This window comes from Engraulis encrasicolus, chromosome 10, assembly GCF_034702125.1.
Source record: "Engraulis encrasicolus isolate BLACKSEA-1 chromosome 10, IST_EnEncr_1.0, whole genome shotgun sequence".
NCBI classification, from domain to species: domain Eukaryota; kingdom Metazoa; phylum Chordata; class Actinopteri; order Clupeiformes; family Engraulidae; genus Engraulis; species Engraulis encrasicolus.
In genome coordinates, this window is record NC_085866.1 from 21,889,301 (window position 1) to 21,890,686 (window position 1,386).

The 1,386-nt window shown below is 43.4% G+C and overlaps 1 protein-coding gene across 1 annotated transcript in view; it reads left to right on the plus strand.

Annotated features, from left to right (window-relative positions):
* camta1a (calmodulin binding transcription activator 1a) overlaps window positions 1–1,386 on the plus strand; it is a 1,011,609-nt gene continuing 1,010,223 nt past the window's right edge. The window contains exon 1 of the mRNA XM_063208398.1: window positions 1–25. Within this exon, the coding sequence (XP_063064468.1) occupies window positions 1–25 (25 nt within the window). The remainder of the gene's footprint in view (window positions 26–1,386) is intronic.

Consider the following 1,386-nt stretch of genomic DNA (forward strand, 5'->3'; position numbering starts at 1 on the left):
ATGGCTGCCGAAAACAAGCCGGAAGGTAAGAGAGAAATATCGGGCTTATTTCAGTAGTGTGACAGTCATGTGTTGTCTAATATTTCAAAATCAGACGGGGGTGGCATGTGGTGTGAGAGACGTAGACCTTTTCAAAGTGTTTTGCTTCAACATTTCATCAGCATACTCGCTACGCGGAGACGTTACCTAGCCAGTGATGGTAGCTAGCCCGCTGTGTGTGTGTGTGCATCATATATAGCCTATTTAAAAACAATCGCTCCAAGCGAGCAGCGTGGCTGAATTGCCTTGGCATGTTGTGCCATAGCTATTTCATATTTTAGTTGTCTCAAGACGCGAGGAAACTAACAAGACAACTTACTGACAGCGTGGCACAACCAACAACCAACTTCTCTTTTATTTATCAGCTTCTTTCATAACCTTAAATATCTTCTGACGAGTTTGACATGTTGTTGGTGGTGGAAAAAATGAGTTTTCAGAGAATCTCAGCGTACCACTCAGTTTTGCCCGCTTGTTAAAATTTAGCTGGCTTGCAAGTCTCGCGCCTATGTCGTGCACTGTATTTCAACACCCATTGATGTTGCCACTTCTTCATACACCAGCTCCTGTGATTTCTGGAATTTGTAATTGCACACGTTTTAACTTGCCATGCAAAAAGTGGTTATTTACATGACTGCGTTCGCTATGCAAATGGATGAAAATAATATAGCGGAGGTGTGACGGATGGGCATTTTCCGTGAAAAGTTTGATACAATTATCGCTCGCTCGGCCTGACTTAAAACATTCTAGACGCGTTTCTGCCGCTCGGCGGAGAGTAGCCTAGGCGTCCTTATGCTGGCGAGACACGGCAGCAGTAGGCTATGCTCTGTCTTGCAAAAAGCCTTCGCTCAGAATGATTGGTTAAATAAGCAGTGTTTAGTGCGTTTGTGTGAGACCGTTTATTAATAGGGGTGTTATTCTGTGTAGGATTCTCAAACAGTCGTCTTGTTGCCTAACTGTCATTACATGCCAACCAACATGCAACTCAAGCTTGATGCATTCCAGTGACAACAATCGGGCATCGACAGCCCATACATAGCTACGAGTGCGTCGCATGCAAATAAACTAGTCAATCATGGGTAGACTCTAACGAGCCGCTCGGACTTATAAACACTCACATGTGACGTCTCGCTATTAATAGACATGTTTGCTGGAAGGAATCATAAAACCAAGACCGCTGTTATAATCACTGTGTTTTTGTTTGTTTTACAGTAGGCTATGGTGCTTTCCGTTTCGCAATTGCCAAGGGACCATAATTTGTTTATCCCACTTGATTAGGGTGCTTTGTAATTTATTGAAAAGGTTGCCGCACAGACAATAATTTATAGGCTACATCTGAGGGAGGGGAAA